Source organism: Piliocolobus tephrosceles, chromosome 4 (assembly GCF_002776525.5).
Source record: "Piliocolobus tephrosceles isolate RC106 chromosome 4, ASM277652v3, whole genome shotgun sequence".
In the NCBI taxonomy this organism is placed as follows: Eukaryota; Metazoa; Chordata; class Mammalia; order Primates; family Cercopithecidae; genus Piliocolobus; species Piliocolobus tephrosceles.
The window spans coordinates 13444737-13469400 of NC_045437.1; the positions used below are offsets into that span (position 1 = coordinate 13444737).

At 38.4% G+C, this 24664-nt stretch overlaps 1 protein-coding gene across 2 annotated transcripts in view; it reads right to left on the minus strand.

Annotated features, from left to right (window-relative positions):
- The window catches only part of DNAH5 (dynein axonemal heavy chain 5), a 319082-nt gene that overhangs the window by 179597 nt on the left and 114821 nt on the right, over window positions 1–24664 (minus strand). For both annotated transcript variants that reach the window (XM_026455693.1, XM_026455694.1), the window contains exons 16-23: window positions 23584–23755; window positions 19915–20060; window positions 14759–14924; window positions 13807–14046; window positions 11745–11935; window positions 11569–11656; window positions 5567–5700; window positions 131–332 (exon numbers count right to left, since the gene is read on the minus strand). In XM_026455693.1, coding sequence (XP_026311478.1) covers window positions 131–332; window positions 5567–5700; window positions 11569–11656; window positions 11745–11935; window positions 13807–14046; window positions 14759–14924; window positions 19915–20060; window positions 23584–23755 — 1339 coding nt within the window. The remainder of the gene's footprint in view (window positions 1–130; window positions 333–5566; window positions 5701–11568; window positions 11657–11744; window positions 11936–13806; window positions 14047–14758; window positions 14925–19914; window positions 20061–23583; window positions 23756–24664) is intronic.

Genomic DNA, 24664 nt, shown 5'->3' on the forward strand with positions numbered 1-24664 from the left:
TGGTCTTAAAGTTTGAGGCCCATAAAGTCAGTCTTTAAGACAGGTGGAACTCTCTGGAATACTAACCTAGGTAAAGGGACAGAACAATGCTGGCTAATTGATATAACTATATGAAAGAAAATGAACCAACCTGTGTACAGAGCAATGGGACCCACACAGATATATTCAGGCTCAGCATTAATTTCCTGCTCTAGGTTTTGGAAATAGAGGATCTGGGACTCAAATTCAGAGAGCAAGGGGCTCTGTGTAATAAATGTCTTAATGGCTTCTTCTTTCCCCTTTTGCCAAATGTGATTGTAGCGTCTGAAGCAATCCATGGATGTAATAACTTCCTGAATGCAAATAACAACAGATTTATGTTAAGAAGGAAGAATCTGGAACGGCACGATGATATAAGTGAATATTTGCCAACTGCTGGTGGTTCCTATGGATTTATTAAAATGCTGAGTGAACTGTGTGATTATCTGGAAATGCCAAAGAACTGAACTGGGACTATATACAACAGTGTGGACAGTGGCCCTGGGCTAGTAACAGTTTCACTGTTATCATCCCTAGCCAAACGGGAGAGGAGCAGTTTCTAGAAACTAGAAGAGAGTCCTTGAAGATGCTGTGGACAGGGCCCTCTAGCTTGGAGCTGGGCCTTAGGTCAAAAACCACAGCTCAAGGTCCCACTACAGGGAGGGTGCCGTGGAAAACATCCTCTGAGGTCGTTCTCCTCTGTCCCCGCTCCCCTCAGATCGCCTCAAAGCTTCTTCATTGACTGAACCCACTGGAAGCCTCAATGGGAATCTACTGACATGTTGCCTAAGGTCAGATAGGTGGAGGGGGTGGAGATTAGATCTTAGGGGCATGAAGGACAAACAGAACATAGCCAAAATCACTCCAATGAGAGACTGCCTGGAATCACATAAAATGTATAAATTCATATAATAAGAATTGACATCTGAACAATACTGCATCTTACCAACCAGGAACACAGTGCAGGTTTCCATAACTTGTCATCTTTTTCAAAAATTTCTTATTAAGTTTTAGGGTAATCTTCATAGAGACCCCAGATACTTATTACACATGTTTCTAGGTATTTTCCAACAATGTTGTCACTGTAAACAAGATCTTTTCCACTATTATTATAACTGGCTATGAATGGCATATACATTTTTAAAAATGTATTTGTAAATGAACAGTCTAGTTTGCTAACCAAGTATGCATGTGTAAAGATGAAATGACTCTCTGGCAATTGGTAAATAGGGGATAGTGTTGATATAATGCAGAGGTCATGTTTTCAAATGCTATTTTTCCCAGCAAAACAAATGCTACTGCTTTGTACTAGCTAAAGCAGCAAGCCACAGAGGAGTACAGCCCTGTGTGCCACGCCCCTCCATCACTTCTTCCTTTTGGACTGATTTTGCTACCATTTGTCTTCAGAATATCTTTGCATACTGTTTTCATTCGTAAGTTAGTGCTTAAAAAGTGTTTTCTCATGGACATAGAGAGCAGAATGACAGATAATAGAGACTCAGAAGAGCCAGATTTCTCATCAGCTTCAGAAGGAAGGGTGATGAGAAATTCACTAATAGATACAATATACATTATTTGGGTGATGGATACCCTAAAATCCCAGACTTGGCCACTATGCAATTTATGCATGTAACACAATTGCACATGTATCCCATAAATGTGTACAAATAAAAACAGATAAATAAATACCAATCAAAGCAGAAAGAACAAGAAAGAAAGAATGAATGAATGCAGAGTTTGGCCTGTTTTTTGTAGAGTTTATCTTTGCTTCTACACTCCACAACCTCAACTGTTCCTTTTCCCACTTCTACCAAGCTTCTTTCATTTTTTATAGTAAAGTTCTGTAATTACTATAGCATTATTAAATGTGTGAATATTTTACTATGATTGTTACTGCTAATATTTTACTATGATTATTACTGTTTTTATTACTACTCTGGTTACAAATTGCATAGATTTTGTGTCTGCCTCAATCTTGTTTTTCTCATAATCCCTATTATTTAATATTAAATATGCAACTTCTCAAAACAGGATGATTTTCAGGAACATGTTTATTGTATTCTATGAAAAAATCATATAATTATCTTTCCATTGATGACTAACTTAACTCTTTTTGGGCCACAATTTCTTTTTCAGATTAGCCTCTTAGATTTACTTGGTAGACAATTGCATCATCTACAAATAAGTAAAATTTTGTCTTTTCTTTTTTATTTAATTTTTTTTGTTGTTGTTTATTTTTGTAGAGACAAGATCTCAGTGTGTCACCCAAGCTGGTCTCAAACTCCCAGCTTCAAGTGATCCTCTCATCTCGGCCTCCTAAAGTGCTGAGATTACAAACATGAGCCACTGCGCCTAGCCAAAAAATTTGTCTCTTTGTTTCTAATTCCTTTGTGAATCAAGTTTTTCCACTGCCTTATAATTTCAGAGTCACATCTGCATGAAAAATAAATTTAACTGATAAAGAATAACAAATGCAATTATTTGAAATAATTGAGCATTACAGGATTCCAAATGGTCTGATTATTTTAAGTAAATTGCACCAATCTGCACCAAACCAAGAAGCAGTTCCACTCCAACTCCCTCAGAGCCTCAGGTTTAATGGATGTTGATGCTTCCCATCCATTAAAATGCAGAAAGCTAAACCTATCACTGCCTGTCCCAAACACAAATGATTCGTTTGCATGAACTGAAGTGTTGACATGCAGACCAAGAATGCATTGCAACAGCATGTAGACATAATCACATATGTATGATGGTTTGAAGAACTAATTACAGATTATTGAAGAGTCCCAGAAACGGGGAGAAGTTCCAGAATCTGGAGCTCTCTCAAAACCCAAGCTTATAATAGTAAGAATATACCCTACCTAAATATGTTGGAGGGTATTCTTTTATATTAAAGTGTTTGTCTTTATTAAATTGGAACTTTTTCACATGGAGGTAACCTAGACCTCGAAAGGAAAATGACCTCAACAGGAAAATCAGACGAACTACACATGTAGAGTTGTTCTGATTATGTAACCAAGGTTATTTTGATTGTTTGGTCCAGTTCAACATTGTTTGTTTGTTTGTTTTGAGATGGAGTCCCACTCTGTCACCCAGGCTAGAGTATAGTGGCACCATCTCAGCTCACTGCAACCTCTGCCTTCTGGGTTCAAGCAATTCTTATGCCTCAGCCTCATGAGTAGCTGGGATTACAGACATCCACCATGAAGACCTGGCTAATTTTTGTGTTTTTAGTAGAGACAGAGTTTTGCCATGTTGGCCAGGCTGGTCTCAAACTCCCGGCCTCAAGTGATCCCCAACCTTGGCCTCTCAAAGTGCTGAGATTGTAGTCATGGGCCACCACACCCAGCCTCAGCTCATCTTTTCAAGCCAGGTTGTGTTATAAGTTGATGACCAACCTATGGGCATGCTAAAGGCAGGTTGGGTTTACATTCTAATCCAATCAGCTATAGCAACAGGAAAGGGACAGGGATCATAGGATTTTCTGTGGTTGAGGCAGAATCATTCAGAAAGGTCTATGGCTGTGAAGGGCTGGCTATATCTAATACTATGACTAAGAGTACATATATTCTCCCAGAAACAACTTGGCTATCCTATAAATCTGGAGTAAGTTCTTCAAGTTGTTATAAATGCCAACCTTTTCTACTATTTTAAGAAAACTAGTATCCGAGCATTTCCTTCATATAATGTAAAAGCAAATGCAATAAAAGTGACACAGAGGCCGGGCGCAGTGGCTCATGCCTGTAATCCCAGTACTTTGGGAGGCCAAGGCAAGCGGATCACCTGAGGTCAGGAGTTAGAGACCAGCTTGACCAACATGGCAAAACCCCGTCTCTACTAAAAATACAAAATTAGCAGAGTGTGGTGGTACATGCCTCTAATCCCAGCTACTCAGGAGGCTGAGGCAGGAGAATCGCTTGAACCTGGGATGTGGAGGTTGCAGTGAGCCAAGACTGTACCATTGCACTCCAGCCTAGGCAACAAGAGTGAAACTTCTTCTCAAAAAAAAGACACAGAGATAAGTATTTTGTTGCCAGCACTGTGTGTTAATTTTAACTATGATTTCTTACTCTTAGATTTTCATAATAGCGGTTGATCATACTAGAGAAACTAGTGGATCTTATTGCTGATTTCGTTTATTTCATTTTCTAGGAATACTGAGACACTTGAAAATATTTCTGAATATTTATTGTTATCATGGAATACTTTGCTTATCATTCAGTATAGAGCCTAATAATCTAAGTACTAGATAAATATTTATTGAGTTATATGAATACTGTCCCTAGGGGAAAATTAAATACAGGACCTTCGATATATTAAGAAAGGAAAAGTAAAAGTGAATAAATGCAAAAGATTGCTAGTTCCCTTGGGAACACATTAAAACTAAACTTAATAATATTTCCTCACATTGTTACAGCAATGGTAGCTTTTCAGAGTGCTTTCAAATGAATGTAACTCATTGTATCAAAACTGAGGAATAGAAAAATGCACTTACTGAACAACAACTATTCCTTACACACTGGGAAACATTACTAACAAGTCAACAAGTCTTACTGGCCATGTGAATTAGAAGAGTTTTTTTTTAAAAAAATAAAAGATGACTTCAGGGTTTTAAATCCTTTTGTCTGTAAAATAGATTTGCGTGAACAAAAAAGGGGAAGTTGAGAGGAGATTATGTTGAAAGAAAAAATCACCTTGAATGTACATTCATTTCCAGTTCAAGTTTATATTGATAGTACTAATATCTTCTTTACCCTCAGTTTCATCTAATTTCTATGTGGCAATATAAATAAATTTTTATCTGGTATTTTATAACATTTGCCTGACTACTCAAATATGAAAAAATGACTACAAACTAATTCTATTTCTTTTTTTTTTTTTTTTTTTTTTTGAGACGGAGTCTTGCTCTGTCACCCAGGCTGGAGTGCAGTGGCCGGATCTCAGCTCACTGCAAGCTCCGCCTCCCGGGTTCACGCCATTCTCCTGCCTCAGCCTCCCAAGTAGCTGGGACCACAGGCGCCCGCCACCTCACCCGGCTAGTTTTTTTTTTTGAATTTTTAGTAGAGACGGGGTTTCACCGTGTTAGCCAGGATGGTCTCGATCTCCTGACCTCGTGATCCGCCCGTCTCGGCCTCCCAAAGTGCTGGGATTACAGGCTTGAGCTACCGTGCCTGGCCAATTCTATTTCAAATATGTTAGTATCATTGGTTCTTCGAAGGTGAATTATAACAACAGTCTGACTTGTAGTTTGGAACATTGTAGATTTTTTTTAAGTTAGATTCATTTGTATTAAAAGAAGATATTAAAGGCATTAAACAAAACACAGCATGAGAGTAGGAATAATTTTCTTTCACCTTGCAATCTAGAATGAAAGATCTTCAGTTAGATAAACATTTGCTGAGCACACACAAGATGCCATTAGCTGCCCCCAGAAAGTACAGTGGGTGAGACCCAGGCTACATACAGAACAACCTTGTGATGATCACCTTCACACAAGTGCAGGTTGCAAAGTAAAAGGTCCGGCTGCCAGACCCTCTTGACATACCTTTTTGGTGGAGTTGATAATTGTGCTAAGCACAGAAACTAATTTTACAATCTCTTTGTTTTCAGAAACATTCTTATAATAGTTCTTGGTTTGCACGGGAATGGGTAAATTTACAGATGCTATCTCCAAGGTATCTAAAAAGAAAAAAAGAAGAGAAAACTTTACACTACTAGCACAAGATGTACTTTTAGAAGATGAGGATATTTCTGTAATAGTAAAGCAAGGACTTCTGAAAATCTTCTCCTTTATAAAAGCAATGAAAATAATGGAAAGAATTGTCAATGTCAACTTTTCAGGACTCTGTAAATTAATCAAAGCTTGCAATAATTCAGAGAGTGTTTATTCAAGAACAATGCCGAATCTTGGTAACAACAGAAAGTTTTGTGGTGTTTTGACTTGCTCTAGTCCCACTGCTGCTCTCTGGCTATAGGGTAGCTGGGTAGCCTTGAGAAACAGCAGCCTTACAACCATTACTGGAGGGGAAAAAAAAGCCCACCAGTAGCCTAGCAGTCCCTGGAAGGGCCAGCCTGGGCTTGGAGCTCCTTAGGGACCTCCATAGAATTCTCACTCTTTGAGCTGTCTGGGAGTTCCCTGGAAAAACCTTGTTCAAATAGTTTATTTTTATTCGACCTGATTCAGAACTCTCTGAGAAAAAAAGTCCTATCCCCAAGGCATTTGTCAAAACACTATCAGCAACAATTGCTTAACTTCACAGCTGCCTGAGGCAATGATATTAGTTGGGGGCAAATAAGAGATTGGCCAAAGAGGTTAAAAATCTGGGGAATGAGAAGAATGAAGTCAGTAACATGGCTGAATAAGAAGGTCCTGGCTCTCCTTCCACCCATGGACACACCCAACACACATCCATTCTCAGATCAGTTCCATCTGAGAGAAAGTCAGAGACCTATGGAGAGACTCCTACTTATGTTATAACCAAAAACACATCCACATCAAATGGGCAGGAAAAGTGGAGACACACTTGGACATGGATCCTGCCCTGGGCACTGAACCAGAGAATTGGGAAAGGAATCTGCAACACACAGCTTCTCTCTGTGGAAATGAGACTTTGGACCTTACATGTATCACCATAACTCTTAAGGTTCCCCATGGCTCTTAATTCACCAGCTCTGAGAGTGGAGTGGATTAGACACACAAGAGTCTCTCTAGACCACAAGAAAAAAGTGAGGGCTTCACAGAGGCATGAAGCACTTACAGAGGCTTCATTCCGTGGAAGTTGTGCAGAAATGGGGCTTTAAAACCATGGGCCCTTGTTTCTCCCTCACATCAAGTGCTCCAACATTTACAGCTTCCACCCAAGGGACTACATTCTAAAACTCCCATCTCTGGGAGCAGATGGGACTGGCATTTGTGTCTCTCTAGACCACAGGAAGAAGCGGCCATTTAATATGAGCACACAAGCACTTCAACAGGCTTTGTCCCCCAGGAACAGTGCAGAGAAGGGGCTTAAAAAACAACAGGTTCCTGCTTCTGTCCAGAAGGGGTTAATGCTAGGCACTGAGTGCCCCAACTTCTGCAGCCACCTCCCAAAGGACTCAATCCTAAACCTCTTAGCTACTTGAAGAAAGGGCATTAGGCATACGTGAATTTCCCTACATCACAAAACCGAAAGGAAGTTTAAATGGACGTGGAAACACTACCAGGTGCTACACCCCCTCAGAACAGTGCAGAAAAGGATCAAGAATGTGCAGCTTCCATTTTCTTTCTGGGAAGGGGCTTCTGGCACACCCCCTAGTGGCTACTTGATGGCCTGGCTTCTAAAAAACCGTACATCAGAGAGCTAATGAGGCAAACAAACAGGACCCCTCCAGCAGGTGGCGCCAGAGCTCAGACTTCATGAGTTTTCCCTCTGGCTCACCTAGTGATAAGCCTAGGCCTAGACATTCTTTCTGGAAGGAGTTACGACATGCACCAAGTGCCATAACTTCTATAGCTCCTACCCAAAGGACTGTCTCTTTAATGATCTAGCTAGCTCTGGGAGTCAGTGGGTCTTTGCACTTTTGAGCAGCCATAGAACATGGAAAACAAAGAGGTGGATGTACAACGAGCCAATTTCCATCACTTATCTCCCCAGAATCAGATGATGCAGCCTGAACATGGTTGCAGGCATTTGCCACAGATCCTCTCTCTGGCTTAATGCAGAGAACTGAAGATAAATGCCTGTGCTCAGCTTCACGATGAAGACAGGAAAAATTGGAGCATGCATTCAACACGCCAACATTTCCAGCTACATCTAGAGAATCTGGCTCCTACCTTACCAATCTTAGGGGTACTGACAGGACATATCATATCCGAACCTCCAGGGTAGGAGGGACAAAAATCAGAGAAAGCAGTCTGTTACTAAGATTAGAGAGGCATCTTGAAATCTCTGGCTAGTCAAAGTAGTGAGATCCTCCCACATGAGGGCAGTCTGACAAGACTGAAAGAGGTAGCTGTCTTTTATAATACACAGAAACCAACACAGAGGGTCAAAGAAAATAAACAAAAACAGGGAAATACAGTTCAAATAAAATAAAAAAATAAATCTCCAGAAACTGTTCTGAGTGAAGTGGACATATGTGATTTATCTGACATGGAATTCAAAATACAGATGCTCCTTGACCTATGATGAGGTTCCATCCCAATAAATCCATCATAAGTCAAAAATGCACTTAATACCCTAGTAAGCCTATTATAAAGTTAAAAAATTGTAAGTCAAACTATTCTAAGTACAGATGCTCCTTGACTTACTATAAAGTTACATCCTGATAACCCCATTAAAGTCAAAAAGAATGTGAAGCCAAACCATTGTAAGTCAGGGACCATCTGTAATATCCATAAAGATCCTTACCAATATCAAGACAGAAATATAAAAACAAACTGAGAACTTCAACAAAGACAGAAAGTAAAAAAAAGCACCAAACAGCAAATATAGAACTGAAGAATGCTATAACTGAACACAAAAATTTAATAGTTTCCACAGAAGACTAGATCAAGCAGAAGGAAAAAAAATCAGTGAATTCAAAGAGAGGTCACTGAAAAATCATCCAATCTGAGGAGCAAAAAATAAAAAGAATGAAGATATCTTAACAGACTTATGGGACACCATCAAGAGGAACAACTTATGAATTATTGGCTTGCCAGAAAGAGAAAAGAAAGAGAGAGCAAACATACTCAGTGAAATAAGGGCAAAAAATTCCAGGCCTGGGGGAGGAAATAGAAAGCCAGCTCCAGGAAGCCCAAAGGACATTAAATAAGATTAATTCAAAAACACTCACACCAAGACACATTATAATGAAATTGTCAATAGCTAAAGATAAAGAAAGAGTTCATGTTGAAAGTAGCAAGGGAAAAGTGTTTCATTGTATGTAAGAGAATATTCATAAGACTACCAGTAGATTTCTTAGCAGAAGCCTTGCAGGTTAGAAGGGAGTGAAGTGATATATTCAAAATACTGAAATAAAATAACTGCTAAGAATACTATATCCAGCAATAATATCTTTCAAAATCAAAGGGATGGTATAAACTTTCTCAGACAAACAAAAGCTGAGAGAGTTTATCACCACAAGACCCACCTCACAGGAAATGCTAAATGGAGATTAAGCTGAAGGAAGAAGGTATTTATTAGTAACATGAAAACATATGAAAATATAATACGCACTGATAAAAGTAAGTATATTGGCAAATCCAAAACACTACAGTACTGTAATGGTGCTGGGTAAATCATTAATATTTCCAGTAAAAAAGTTAAGAGGCAAAACTACTAAAAACAACTAGAGCTACACAAATTTATTAAGGGATACAAATTATAAAAAGATGTAAAGTATGACATCAAAAAACTTAAAATGTATAAGGTGGGGAGTAAAAGTATACAATTTGTATATGCAATCAAAATTAAGTTGTTACCAACTTAAAATAGCCTATAATAAGTATAACAATGTTTCATGTAAGCCTCAGGATAAACACAAAACAAAAGGCTACAACAGATACACAAAAGAAAAAAAAAGATCCAAAATATATCACTATAGAAAGCTATCAAATCGCAAAGGAAAAAAAAAAAAACAAAGGATCTACAAAACAACCAGACAACAATGAACAGAAAGGCAAGAGTAAGTCTGTACCTATCAACAATTACTTTGAATGTAAATATATTAAATATGCCAATCAAAAAGCATAGAGTAGCCAAATGGATTAAAAGACCACAAAAAGACCCAACTATACGCTGCTTACAAGAGACTCATTCCACCTTAAAGTTCACTCATAGATAGAAAGTGAAGGGATGAAAAAATATAGTTCATATAAATGAAAACACAAAATAGACTTCAGATCAAAAAGTATAAAAAGAAACAAAGATCATCATATAATAATAAGGCAATAAATTCTTCAAAATGATATTATAATTGTAAATACATATACACCCAACATTGGAGCATCTAACTATATAAAGCAAATATTAAGAGATCTGAAGAGAGAGACAGACTAGAATACAATAACAGTAGGGGATTTTAATACCCTACTTTCATGATTGAACAGATCATCTAAACAGAAAATCAATAAAGAAATACTAGACTTGAACTACACTTTAGACCAAATATACCTAACAGACAGAATATTCCATCTAACAGAAACAGAAAATACATTCTTCTAGAGTGCATACAGAACACTCTCTATGATGGATCATATGTTAGACCACAAAACGAGTCTTCCTTAACAAACTTAAGATCAAATTATAACAAGTATCTTTTCCAAACCAATCGTATGAAACTAGAAATCAATCAGGAAAAAAATCAAACAGGAAAAATCATGCAAATGTTTTAAATATGTGAAAATAAAACAATATGCTTCTGAAAAAAACTTCTCAAATCAGATCAAGGAAGTAATTAAATGAGAAATTTTTAAACATCCTGAGACAAATGAGAATGGAAACACGACATATCAAAACTTACTGGATTCAGCAAAAGCAGTTCTAAGAGGAAACAGCATAGCAAAATGAACAGCTAAGTCAAAAAAGGAGAGAGATCTCAAATACATAACCTAACATTACAACTCAAAGAACTAGAGAAAGAAGAACAAATAAGCCCAAAGTTAGCAGAAGGGAGGAGATAAAGATAAGAGCATAAACAAATGAAATAGAGACTAGAAAAACAATAGAAAAGATCAATGAAGCGAAAAGTTGTTTTTCTGAAGAGCTACACAAAATTGACAAATCCTTAGCTAGGCTAAGTAAAAAAGAGGACTCAAGTAAATAAAATCACAAATGAAAGGAGATATTACTACTGATAACCCAAAAACACAAATTATCATGAGAATGCTAAGAACAATTTTGTGCCAACCTAGAAGAAATGAATAAATTCCTAGAAACATATAATTAACCTAAAAAGATGGAATCAAGAAGAAACTGAAAATCTGAACAGACCAATAGTAAGAAAAGAGATCAAATCAGTAATTTAAAGTCTACCATCAAAAAAAAGCCTACCACCAGATGGTTGCACAGCTAAACTCTACCAAACATTCAAAGAACTAATACCAATATTTCTCTAGCACTTCAAAAAATTAAAGAGAAGGGAATACTTCCAAACTCATTTTACAAGGCCAGCATTACCCTGATACCAAAGCTAGTCACAGACACTACAATTCTTAAAATCTACAGGCCAATATCACTGGTGGACATAAATGCAAAAATCCTCAACAAAATCCTAGCAAACTATATCCAACAGTACATTTAAAAGATCATTTGTCATGATTAAGTGAAATTTATCCCCTGGATGCAAGATTTGTTCAATATATGCAAATGAATAAATGTGATTCACCATATTAACGGAAGTCAACTAAAAGTATGATATTAAAATACATGGACCTTGATACTTTGTCAACTTCAAATTGGCTCATAGATTAATATTCTGATCTAAAATAAATTGAGAATTACATGGAGGGGTTAAAAAACATTTAAGCTCAATGAATGTTGATTTACAATGCCTCTTTTAAAAGACTAAAAGAACATTTACCTTGAAGTTCATTTTCTCCTATTTCAACATCAGAATCACTGTCTTCATTACTCTGCAAAGCAGCCATTTTTCTTTCTTGTATCTTTTTCTACAAAGTAAAAGGATATTTTTCAGCTCTGTCCCATCTGTGAAAGAATTGGTTTCCATATGAAACCATTTCTGCACCCCACACCCACCTTGGACAGCAGTTCGCTGCTCCACTGTCTGACCCCCTTAGGGACACTGATGATGCACTCCACGGCTTTGTTCAGGGTCTGCTGTACATCTTCCAGGGCAGGGGCCATGACGATGTTGGGAATGGCCAGAGTGACGCTTGCCCGGAAAATGGGCAGACTATTCTGCTTCATGTTAGAGGCACTGTTACTGTCTGAGTTAACCCAAAACAAGGAATAATTCACATTTTTAATTTAAAATAAGATTCGCTTCCTTTGTAACCATAAGAATTAAAACAATACATAATAGGTATAAAATCCAATAAATACTTGTTGAATGAATGAGTCAATTAAAACTCATGGAGGATCTGGTATTGCTCAATATAACAAAGCAGTTCAGGGGAACCCAAGGCATTTTTTGCTGTTTACAGCTTCTTAGAATACTCTCCACAAAGAAACGCACTGTGTGGGATCAGGCTAAATTACAAACGCTTCTCTAAAATATTAAAGATGATTCTTCCAAATAACAGGATGCCAACAAATTAGTTAAATGTAACTAAGTAAGCCAGGAATGAAGAACAAGACTATCGGCATAAGCCAAAGTGAGAACAAATAACCACATTGGAATTTCAGATAAAACATAGATCTTTCCTACCATGGTGTGTAAAATCCACATGTGGAGTAGTTAAAAAAAAAAAGGAAAGGAAATAAAGCACAATTTGCCACTCATATTGAAGGAGCTTTAAAGGTGGAACACAGGTACAGGTATGTAGATATACACATGTACGTATATGTGCCTGGGTATCCTACATAACTTTATGTAGCTGCAAATATCTGTCATACAGAAGCTGATAAATAATTGTGATTGAATACTTAGCCGATCAGCCAACATTTATTAAGTTCTAATAATAACCCTGTGTCAAAGGAAAGAACTATCCTCCATCCTGAATGAAGTAAAACATAATACGCCATGGCACCAAACAAACAAACAAAAATCTTTCAGAGTTTCCACTTTTATTTACCCACTTTTAATTAAAGATGTTTTCCTTCAAATGCCAATACTCAAGATACATAAAAAGATTTTATTATCCTATTATTTGAGTTTTCATTAATTATTATGATTTGTTTTCTTTTTACCATTTTTAACTTAAAATTTAATTTCAGGATGCCTCTAGATTTGACGGATTTTTGTGGCCCACCTGAGAAATACATCACCTATTTCTGAACTGTGCTGAGGAAAAGACGATGCTACTGACAATGAGGAAACCAGCTAGAAAGTACTAAATTAGCATAAAAATAGTAAAATACATAAATATCCTTTGAAGAGTGTGACATTAGTAAGATGTTTCCACTTTGTAAGACTGGCTAACAAACCTAATGATTTAACAATGAAAGAATCTTTTCCATATAACTTCTTTTAAAGTATGTACCTTTTTCTTTCACCAATTAAAATAATTTTATATATTTTCATCTTATTACAAAAAGACTAAACGTACTACCAATTTTCATGTTATTAACAAAAGCTTAAGCAAACTATTTAACCTCCCTGTGCTGTGCTCTAGTTCTCTGATTTAACATGAGAGTAAAGATAGTATCTACTTAATAGAATTGTTGGGATGATCAAGTTCATAATGTTTAAAATTACAAGAAGGCACTAAATAAACGGCGGATATGGCCAGGTGCAGTGAGTCACGCCTGAATCTTTAGGAGGCTGAGGCGGGTAGATTGCCTGAGCTCAGGAGTTCGCAACCAGCCTGGGCAACACAGTGAAACCCCGTCTCTACTAACGTACAAAAAATTAGCCAGCCATGGCAGCTACTCCCAGCTACTTGGGTGGCTAAACCAGAGAATCACTTGAACCCAGGAGGCGAAGGCTGCAGTGAGCCAAGATCGTCCCACTGCACTCCAGCTTGGGAGACAGGGTGAGACTCCGTCCCAAAAATAAAAATAAAAATAAAAAAATAAATGATGGATATTTTTAATTATTTAATTTTAACAGGAACATACGCATGCATAAGTGCGCACACACACACATACCAGCAACTATGCCTGATCATCCACTAAGCAAACCATATGAGATTATTACCCCGGAAGTTAATTGTGTGAGAGGAAAGAATGCGTTTGCGAATGGCCTCTAGTGTATTCCTTGTAACTTTCAGAAGAGCATCCATGTTCTGATGGTTGAAATGAGAGAGCAACTCGCGGGCTTCTTCCCCTAACATCTCAGTTTCTTTCTTTTTCCTCGTCACTGTCGTCAAAAACAGGGCATCGGCTCTGGCATTAATGAATGATGTCAAGGTGTCAAAATTTCCTTCTTCTCTTTTTGCTGTTACAAGATGAAAGAGATAGCGATAAGTTAGACGGATGGATAGACAGACAGACAGACAGATAGATAGAATCATTTGTTGCAACTAAAGCATAAATTACATGCAAGTTTAATATCACTTAAACCTCACACTTCTTAGGAAGTGAGGACATCAAAAAGTAGGAGGAGGAAATCAGGAACCAGATGGATTGATGGAGGCATCTCCTTCTCAGTATGAGAAAACAGCCAACAAGAGAGGCAGGAACTGAAAAAGCTATACTGGCCCCCAAGGGCCTGGGTTCTGGTGCTACTTCCCACCAACAGCCCTAAACCTTTGGGGGGATAATTTCCCTTCTTCATATCTCAGTGCTCTCCTCTGTCCTGCAAAAGGTTTGCTCAGTCTAGATGCTCTCCGAGGGGAATTCCAATCAATAATCCATCCAACTCTATTGATAAGGTAAAATAAAACACCCACCCATACATAAATGCAAAGAAAGCTAACAAGGGCCAATGAAAAGTGCATGTTTGCATAGTTTAACCAAAAGTAGTAAGAATTAACCAGATAGAGTCACTAAAATATGTTCAGGGCCATAATTTCAGATTTATACATATCATTAGAAAATTGAAAGGATGTTTATAGAAGTATGAAATTAATTGCTATGTAGAAAATTCAGTTTTAGTTTTTAGTAAATATCATAGAAAAACAAGACCCTTTCATTACCCCATCTCTTACCTGAATTTTCATTTTTGTAATTAACACTATTTTCATTGGATGTTTTTTCATTTTCTTCTTTAGATAAAACTTCCACATCCAGCAACATATTTACAAGCTCATTGACTGCCTCCTCCACTAATGAGCTTTTAAAATGTAGTATTTGTGCACCATTTACACAAAGATCCTAACCAAAAAAAAAAAAAAAAAAAAGATAGCACAGTGGTATATTGTTTATCTGGCCCTTGAGAGCACAGAATCAGTGGAAGGAATGCTGTGGCTCAGCCTCCAGGTGAGATTTTAGCCCCAGTGATGCCTGGCCACATCCTTCACACTAGCACACGCCAGGCGTCCTGTAAAGGACAGTGTTAAATACAAGGGAACCAAGTGGATCAGTGTAGATGGACCAAAATTACAGGCACTTCTCCATCAGTAGAGAAAATACCTTCAAAAGCCATCAGCAGCCTCTCTTCCCATCACATTTCCTTCATATCACATAAATCGGATCCAGCCACCCTTCTTTCTCTCCTTGTCTTTGCCAACAAACCACAGTCATCCCCTCATTAATTTCAAAGACATTACCCACCCCTCTAACTATATTGTACATTTCTCAATAATGGATTTAATAAATATAAACTAACATGATTTGGGGCATGGTGATCAATTCTGGAGGAGATTAGGTAGACGGATAGTTATAGATGGATGATACAGACAGAATCAGTGATTTACCACCTAGTCGGAAAGTAAGCCCGTGAAACAATAGACTGTCAGTTAGGCACAGTGTCCGGCTCCATTCCAAGTTCCAGCATTATACATCTTTAAACTTATACGGCTTGAAACTAGGATTCAAATCCTTGCTCTGCATGATCCTGAAAATCCTTCTCAGTCTCATGTCCCTCATATGTATAATAGTGATAATAGTAGAACTCACTGTAGTTTTTGCAAGTATTCTATAAAACAAATGCAAGTAAAACACTAAGAGCAGTGCCTGGCATAAAGTAAGCACACAAGAAGTGCTCGTTATTATTATTCGTTGGAAAATCACAAGCATCCACAGGACCTAAACATTCGCAAAGGTTAGTCATCTCATTCTATGTAAGCTAACTCCTCAGTTCTCTGAGAGAACACTAATTTTTTTTAAAGTCTGAATCTTAAGTCCTCTGACTCTACCTTGGAGAGAAACACATATGTGGTCTCCATTCTCAGGGCCAGCTCTCACAGGGAATCCTCAAGTAACTTGCAGCTCTTTCAGCCCTCTCAGTAACACAAACACGTGTTTGAAATCACAAAATTCCTTTGTATTGAGGGTTCTAGAAGATGAGATTGATAACCTCTCAAAGACTAACATAGTTCCAACAACGTTTTTTACATCTCTTAACTCTTTCTCTCTGTGAGAAGGCATAACCATAAAAATGTAAACAGCATAGAAATTAACAAAGCAGAATATAAACACAATGAGGAAAAAGAATAAATAGACTCATTAAAATATCCCCTAGGACAAATAAAGTAGCTGAAAGATGCTGCCTCCACTTATCCTGCTTCATTTCAACAACTAACCTCCATGATGACATCTGAAAGCTGAAACCCACCAAAAAGACCTGTCTTTGAATCCTGAATGGTGTCCTCCTTGAATAATCAGCGTGGAGCTCCACCATTTCCTCATTCCCATGATGCTTCAGCTCTGGCAAACCAGGAACCCACTAGATGCCACGTTTTCTCCAGGTCTCTTCACCCTTACTCCCTGCTTCATGCCCTCTCCTAACATGATTTCACACTTCAACCATTATTGTGCTAATTAATATCCTTTAATCCATCACTCTCTGAACCTTCCACTGCCCCACCCAGGAGAAGCCCAACCCAAATGAACCAGGTGACTTACCCTCTCCACCGGCACGCATAGGTCATGGTGATGCAGATGCTTGGCACTGGGAATTCATGGTCCCCAAACTCAAACTGGCCCCTAATGCTACTCGGGAATCATTCTACATGACTATAGCCACTTCCCTCTACCAAGCTCCGTAACAGCTGTGTCTTCAAATCTCTGTGTCCTCAAATCATTATACCATCCTTCCTTATCACACTCAAAGAATGACCCTGATTTCTACAGCACAAAGCAAATGGAGGTCATGACACAGGGACTCAAACAACTCCCACTGCCCTCATGCAGAAGACAAATCGGCCTCCATCAGGAGCCCCTTTTCCTCTTGTTTCAGTGAATGCAATCATTCTCCTTTTATTCAAGGCTAACTCCACAACCTGAGTTCTGAATCACAGCTTCTCTGGCTTCCTCAGAAACCAAGCCTACCCCTTTCTTCCTCTCTATTGATTTTCCACCTGAGCATATGAACACCCAGTGTACTTCAACTCAACACCTTTCACCAGCTGCAACGTGCTTCCACCTCGGAGCCTTTGCACATGCTGTTCTCTGCCTGCATGTTCTTCCCCTGAAATGTTCCCACGGCTTTGCATTCTCACTCCCTCCCTCCAAATCTAACCACAGAAGCCATCATTGACCATGGACATAAAATCACAACTTTCTGTCAGGTAACTCTTTGTCTCCATCATCTTTGTCATTTTTCTCCATAAGTGAATTATGAAAAATAAACACATTCAAGAGAAATGATTTACTAATACCTATATTGGTAATCAAAAATGCAAATTCAAATTGGGTTCCACAATTTTGCTACTTAAACTAAAAGTAGGAAACTATAATGAAACAGTGTTTGTTGGAAGTGAAACTGGTACTACTGCATTGCTGGTGGCATTGTAAGTTGATAACATCCTTTAGAAAAGCAATTTGGCTACCAATATCAAGAGCCATCCAGTAAGGCCATACTCTCGGACACAATAATTTTATTTTGGAGGAGGGAATAATATTAAAGAAGAAACTACATGATACATGCATATATTCACTGCAGCTCTTCACAAATTAGCAAAACTTTGGAAGCCATCTAAAGGTTCAGCAATAAGAAACTGGTAAGTAAATTACAGTATATCAACACAGTAGAATATTCTGAAGGCACCATTAAAAGGCTGCCTATGAAAGCCACGTAGCAACATGAAGAATATTTTGTGAGAAAATGTTAACTGGGAGAAAAAAGTACTATTCAAAACCTGATATATATGGAGTAGAGCTCACAACTTTATTACAAAGCTTAAAATGCATTAATATTATAATAATGATGGCATAATTGATTAAAATACTAGTTTCTTTCCATTTTTAAAATATTCTAAGGCTTTCTTTTAAATTGAAAACAAGTGTATTTTTATAAAACAATCATCAGAAAAGGGGTAAGAGTAAAACCATGGAGGCAAGTGATTTTTCAGAGGAAGAGATCGTTTCTTAAACGATCCGGGAGAACAAGGGGAGGGTTCGGTGTACCCACAGTTAGTGAATGTGAGGAGGAGGGACTAGAAATTTCTAACATGTAGACAGTAAGTTTTGAGTATAAGATGACTAGTTCGCTGTGCCTAAACTGCTTGTGCACACAATGTAGCTTATGCTGAACACCGGATTCCTTCTGGGAGTCTGGAATTCTGGTCCATGCTAAGCACAGTGTGTGACCAGACCCAGTAAGAACCTTGGGCCGAGTCTCTAATAGGTTTCCTTGGGCAGAAACTTTGCACAGAGGGGACAGTGAGCTCCAGGCAAGCCTCACAGGAGGGAGAAAGCATGAGGAAGCCTGGACTGGGACTCCCCAGACACCACCTGTCTTTGTTCCTTATGATCCAGCTGCGTCTCTTAACTACGTCAGGGCAGTGCAACTACATGCTGAGTTCCGTGAGTCCTCCTAGTGGGGGTGGTCTTGGAGACCCCGACACACCGTATTAGAATCATGATCGAGGAGTCCTTATCCTCAGGATGCCCACTGGGAATATTGTAAATGACACTAACATGACATGCCTGAAGGGGCACTTCGTGGAGCGCTGCTCCCAGGAGCTTGCTCCTGGCACAGGGAAGAAAGTGTCCCATTTGCAAATGTGTTGGAGAAATAATGAGCTACGAAAAGTTAAATGAAGGGCCAGGTGCAATGGCTCACACTTATAATCCCAGCACTTTGGGAAGGCCAGGTGGGCAGGCTGCCTGAGCTCAGGAGTTTGAGACCAGCCTGGGCAATATGGTGAAACCCCATCTCTGCTAAAATACAAAAAATTAGGCAGGTGTGGCAGCATGTGCCTGTAGTCCCAGCTACTCTGGAAGCTGAGGCAGGAGAATTGCTTGAACCCGGGAGTCAGAGGCTGCAGTGAGCTGAGTTCATGTCACTGCACTGCAGCCTGGGCAACAGAACAAGAATCCGTCTCTCAAAAAAAAAGTTAAACGGAGATCTTCTGAGGGCCTTTATCTTAATCTGTTAATGTGTAGTGGATCTGTAAGCACAGCCTTCACCCTAAGCAGTTTGCACTCACTCCCTACCTCTCTCAGGATTCCCAGCAATGGTTCCAGAATTGTGTGCTATAGAACACCAGTTTGGGAAACCCCCCTCACCAAAAATGTTTAAAGAAGAAATTTTGTCTAGAAGCTGTTCAGAACAATTCTTTTGTTAATTAACCCTAGCTGATGAGAAGCACTTCTGCAAGACAGCTCTATCCTTCATTAAAAAATGGAAAAACTAGGCCGGGCGCGGTGGCTCAAGCCTGTAATCCCAGCACTTTGGGAGGCTGAGACGGGCGGATCACGAGGTCAGGAGATCGAGACCATCCTGGCCAACACGGTGAAACCCCCATCTCTACTAAAAATATAAAAAATTAGCCAGGCGTGGTGGCAGCGCCTGTAGTCCCAGCTACTCGGGAGGCTGAGGCAGGAGAATGGCATGAACCCGGGAGGCGGAGCTTGCAGCGAGCTGAGATCCGGCCACTGCACTCCAGCCTGGGCGACAGAGCGAGACTCCGTCTCAAAAAAAAAAAAAAAAAGAAAGGAAAAATTCCAAGTGTGTTCTATGGCAATTTCTTTGCTACTGATCTGAAATTATGTGCTCCTCATAGCTAAGTGACTGTTTACTTACATACATTTCTCTTCATTGGCTAATTATTGTCAGAAGATTTCATGTTTGAACCACATCTATCACAGAGCATTGCAAGTAGAGAAAAAAAATCTAATTTAAACTTCAAAAAAGTGACCTTTATAGGAAAATGAATCACCAAAAAACTTTAAACAAAAAAATCAAGCCTTTAATGACCTTTGTCATTTGGAGAAACTCTTCACAGGTAAGCGGCTCCTCCTGGGGAAGCTGACAAAGAGGCGTGCTGCTCATTTCTTCTAGAATGGCATCAATGCGGAACTCAATCAAATCATTGACCCTGTCAAGCAGCAACTCCAGGTCCTCTTTGGGAAAAAATAAAAGTAAATAAAAGAGATTAAGTAAAGCATTTTTTTTTTTTTAATCAACACTTGATTAAATGACAGTAGTAAAATCAGCTTTAAAGATTCACAGTTACATGTGTCCCCCCGATCCCCACTGTTTCACACTTGGTTGTCGCTAACAAAATATCCAAATTGTTGACTCTCTAATACGAATATTCTGTAGGGAGAATAGAAAGTCTATCTTGGTAGCCCGTTCTAATTTATGATAATTCTTATTATGAAGTTTTAATACATTTTATAAATGCCTCCTTAGGGAATTTTAGCCAATTTTCTTTTGTTTTGTTTCCTGGGGCCATCATTCCTTCTCTGTAACCAGTTTCTCAGCCCCTGCCTGCCTAACTCTCACTCATACTTGAAGATCTGGCTCAAGTGCATTTCCCCGCAGAGGCCCTGGGTGAATCCTTGTGCACTGGAGTGGTCCCTCCTTCTGTAAAACCACGGATGGAACAGCCTTCCATTCTGCAGATTGTCTACCCATGTGTCTTATCTTCTTTGGAATTCATATTTTTTTATCCTTACATCTTCAACATTTAACCCAGTTCCTATTCCACAAGAAGTGTTCAACAAATTTTACTACCGTGAAAGTTCCCTAATTTTTCTTTCACTGTAAATATCATAGGGTACAATTTTTTTAGTTATGCTGAAGTAATATTGAATGCTAAGTTCAATTGATGCAAAGGCCGACTCTGAAGCAAAGTAACAACTGCACATCAAAAGTAGGAAGCATTACTAATGGATATCCATCTAAGGGGAATACATTTTTCAACAGTGCCATGCAGTAAGATTTCTCTTTTTCTAATACTCCTTTCTTCTGGAAAATAAAGTTGACATTGAATACAGGAAAGTCAATGTTACATACCAATGATGTATCAGAGATGTAAACACTTCCTTAAATAAATACCTTTATTTCCTAAAGAATAAAATCCTTAAAGTTTTCTATTGTTTCTAAGCTAATTATTAAAGAGGCTACTCAAGATACCAAATAGTTCTGCCTGGTAAATTGATTCAATACCAAAAGAGAGCCAACACTTTCATTTAAGTATGTGTGAGCAATACAATTCTCTACTCTTTCCAACAGACTGCTTCATCTTTAAGGACATCTGTGTTGAGCTGAAAAAAAAAAAATAGTCCCCAAGGATGTCCACATCCTAATCTCCTATGAATGTTACCTTTTATGGCAAAAGGGATTTTGCAGATGTGCTCAAGTTAAGGATTATGTTATGTGGAGAGTGTCCCAAATTATCTATACTCTCTTAAATGTATGATGCAAATGACAACCTGTAAGTAGGACTGGCTCACCAATCCAATAAAAAATCCAAATGCTCTTGAGATTTTACATAGTTTCCTCTCAAAGAAACTTAATCTTTGTTCTATTTTAGTTCCTTAAATTACAAAAAGAAAAACATAATAGAAAACAAGAACAAGAAGTTTCTCTAGAAACTAACTAGTTAGCTTGTCTCCAGCTAACTTTCTAATAAAACATTCAAATTGTTAATACTCTAATACTAACGTTCTAAAGGAAGGATGTTACTAAATTCTACCTTGGTCACCTGCTCTAATTTGATTATGGTAACTCTCATTATGAAGTTGTTATACATTTCATAAGTTCCTCCTTAGGAAATTTTAGCCAATTTCCTCTTGTTTTATTTCCTGGGGAGAAATATTTATTTTGGAAGAAATATTAATTTAGAACAAGGAAATTGGGTTCTAAACTCATTGTTATTTCTTACACCTCTGTAATATTAAAAGCCATTTAGCATCTCTGGCTTGATATTCATTCATATTCAAAAACTCCATTATCATTTGTTTTTGAGTCCAGCTCCCAATCTATAAAGCACAACAAAGGTGAGGTATGGGATCAACCATAATTTCTCGCTCTACTCCCCTCCAACCCAGTACTTCTCAAATATTCCTAAATATAAAGCACCTGGCTATGTAAATAGCTGGACCTTCTGGAACCTAAGGAAAGTACAGTGAAAACCTCCTGAAAAGACAAGCTCTTGACAATTTAGATTATAAATAGACTAGGTACTTTGTTAACAGCCATAAATACCAGAACAAGAGAGAGACCTGAGGGGCAGAGTGCGGGGAGAGAGAGAAAGATAAAAGGAGGCATCATGACAGCTATCTAAAAGGAAAGCCCAGGAAGAGGTATCCAGAAATAAGGTAATGGGCTTGAGGGGTAGGATTGGGGTTACAATGATAAAAAAATGAAGAGAGACTAACTATATAAAATTATTGCAATTATGAATCTGCAAGTATATGGGTGTCTACTATACACTCAACTGAGAATAACATAAAACAAGTGTGAAAAGGAAACGGCCTGGATTTAATTATTTCACATTGCATTCATAAATCGTAACACCATTTTGTACCCCATCAGTTTTTCCCCACGCAACCCCCTCTTCACAGAATCCACAAATCTATACCATTATAAAGTATCAATTTACAATAAAAAGTTAAAAAATTAAACAGCCTGATGTTCAGGCCCTTTGCAGTCTGTTTAAGGAGAAAGATGAAACTATACTAAACCATTAGAAGACACAACCAAAATATCAAGTCTGTGGTCCCAAATAGGAATCCAACAGAAGGTCACAGAAGGAAGTGGTCACAGGAGGCAGAGTCATCAGAGTAGGCTTCTGGGGGCAAGACTTACTCTTAAGCTATAAGAGCGGGGAGGATTGGGCCATGAAGAGGAGAGGGTGTAAGACACTGGCTAGGAAAGGAGAATAGCAATGTCTAAGTCTTTCTGAGAAAAAAAAAAAAAAACATTACCACGTTCCAAACTGTGCTACACTGCCTGCCACAGAAGATATGTAAGGTGTTAACGTGTCCTCCTAGAAGACAGCCAAGGAATTCTGGGAAATACCACACACAAAAGGCCACTTTTGGAGACCTAATGGACACGGACATGTTAAAGGCTCTGAAAAGCCGTCCAGCAAAGAAACCTGTCCAACTGCTCCTCCTGGATTTCTCAGACATATTTGAGCCCTTCTTTACAACATACCTGTACACATTCCAGAAAATCGCATTTTGTGGAATATACTACCTTACATATATTTTAGACTATTATATCTCTTTTTAATGAAAATTGTGTTATTTTAAATATTTCCCATTTATCCTGTTGTTCAGCACTGTAACCTATCCAAATCTCTACATCTTTCAAATCAAGCTCTCAAAATATACTAACCTATTTATATAAAAAGCTGAATAACTCTAAAGATACTTTAAATCCTAATGTCCAAAAATACAAATAAATGAAAATATGTGGTTAATCTCTGGGGATAAAATTAAATAGTGAATATTTATAGTTTCCAGGAAATTACTGAATTCACATGCTTTGGAACAATTCCTTATGAAACAGCTTAAGAATAACACTCCCCATTTCATTATTTATATCTCCATATTTATAAGAAATTATACAACAGATGTTAGGAACTCAGCCTTTAGAATTCAGAGGTAGTAATTATTCAGGCAGACTTACTGATCTTTGCAAAAGTGTTTTCTAAATATGTCTCAATATTCAGTGATGTCCAGGTCAGTGCAGCCAAGCCGGGTTGGAGAGCTTCATCCACTTTGGCCAAGTGAGGCACAATCAGTTGCTCAATGGCAGAAGGGATTTTTGACTTCACTCTCTGATATTCAGCTAGCATCATCTGCAATGAAGTTGGTGGTAAGCAATCAATGAATATCTCACTTCTAATGTCTGTTAATATCTCATGTTTTATACAAAATGACTACTTTTATTTAGGGTCAAACTGTAGGGCTCTAATAGCCTGGCAAGTAGAGTAGCCAAAACAATACAAAGAAAAGAAGACAAGGACTCTCTCCATAATTACAAATTCCTAACCCAAAAAAATACAACTGAAGATGAACAAGAATTTAAGACTAAGAGTGCCTTACCTCCTACACAGCCTAAAAAGGAAGAACATCTAAGGCCAATAATTTTTCTAAACCATGCAGAGACACGGGAATGGCACCTTCCCCTGCGCATCACCAGGCTTGTTTGTTCCTCTTTGCACACTGGTACGACACGCATGTTGCTCCTCTGGGAACCTCTTGCAGACCACACCCATCACCCAAAACATCTGGGTCACCAGAGGTCTACCTCAGCCCTGTGCTAGGATTATAGGCCAAATCTTGTTGCCAAGACCCAAAGCACACGGGGAACCAGTGTTGATTTCAACTAGTGTCACGGCTTTGAATTTCATCCAGATGCTAGAAACAAACACATTTACATCTCCAGCCCAGATCTCACTCCTGAAAGTCTAGATTCACAAGTGGCAGCAGCCTCCCAAAGTTTCCACATCAATATGTAACAGATATTTCAAACTTAATAAGTCCCAAACTGAAAGTTTGCTCTTTTCCCAAAACCTCTTCCCAGCACATCCTCCAACTCAGCTGATAGTGACTTTATCCTTCCAGTCCACAGGTCAAAAGCCAGAGTCATCCTTGATTCCTCTTTTACTCTCATGCACACAGGTAACCCATTAGGATACCTTGTTTGCTGTCTAAACTGTATCTAGACTTACTGGGAGGGTGAGTGGAAGCAGAGAGACAATGGT